At 62.7% G+C, this 560-nt stretch overlaps 1 protein-coding gene across 1 annotated transcript in view; it reads right to left on the bottom strand.

Annotated features, from left to right (window-relative positions):
* The window catches only part of ARHGAP44 (Rho GTPase activating protein 44), a 35531-nt gene that overhangs the window by 2660 nt on the left and 32311 nt on the right, over positions 1-560 (bottom strand). Inside the window, exon 18 of the mRNA XM_010008267.1 lies at positions 516-548. Within this exon, the coding sequence (XP_010006569.1) occupies positions 516-548 (33 nt within the window). The remainder of the gene's footprint in view (positions 1-515; positions 549-560) is intronic.

The following is a 560-nucleotide window of genomic DNA, read 5'->3' as shown; positions in this document are numbered from 1 at the left end:
GATCCCAGCCCCCCCTGCCTCGTGCCACACCAGGACTCGGCCCCACGACACGACCCCCCCGCGGCTGCCACCCATGGGTGCACCCTGGGGACATTTTGGGGGCAGAAACGGGGAATTCAAGGACATTCTGCCATCTGGGCTGTGCAGATTGAAGTTGGACATGGTCCGCGGGCACAGGAAGGGCCCGGGGGACACCGGGATCCTTTGGGATTTTCTTGGCCCCTTCCTGACTCCTGCAGCCCAGAATTGGTAACAGCCCAGAGATACCCGGGAAGGAGCGGCAGGAAAATCCCTGAAGGCCACGTGGTTCCCATTGCTCCTCTCCTGCTGTCCCTGGAATTCTATTCCTCTGCCTGGGATGCTGAGCATCCTCTCCTGGTGTCCCTGGAATGCTGCTCCTCTGCCTGGGATGCTGAGCATCCTCTCCCACTGCCTGTGCTGTGGCTGTGGAGCTTCTTCCTGCTGGATTCACTCCCGGGGAGGATTCCCGGGTTGGGGACACAGGGTGACCTTACCTTGTCCGCTCGGCTGCCGGGGGGAAGCCGAAGCTGGGGGGAGGG

Source organism: Chaetura pelagica, unplaced genomic scaffold, assembly GCF_000747805.2.
Source record: "Chaetura pelagica isolate M959 unplaced genomic scaffold, ChaPel_1.0 scaffold471, whole genome shotgun sequence".
NCBI lineage: Eukaryota > Metazoa > Chordata > Aves > Apodiformes > Apodidae > Chaetura > Chaetura pelagica.
The sequence above is the reverse complement of the archived record's forward strand: the minus strand, read 5'-3'. Positions and strand labels throughout refer to the sequence as shown.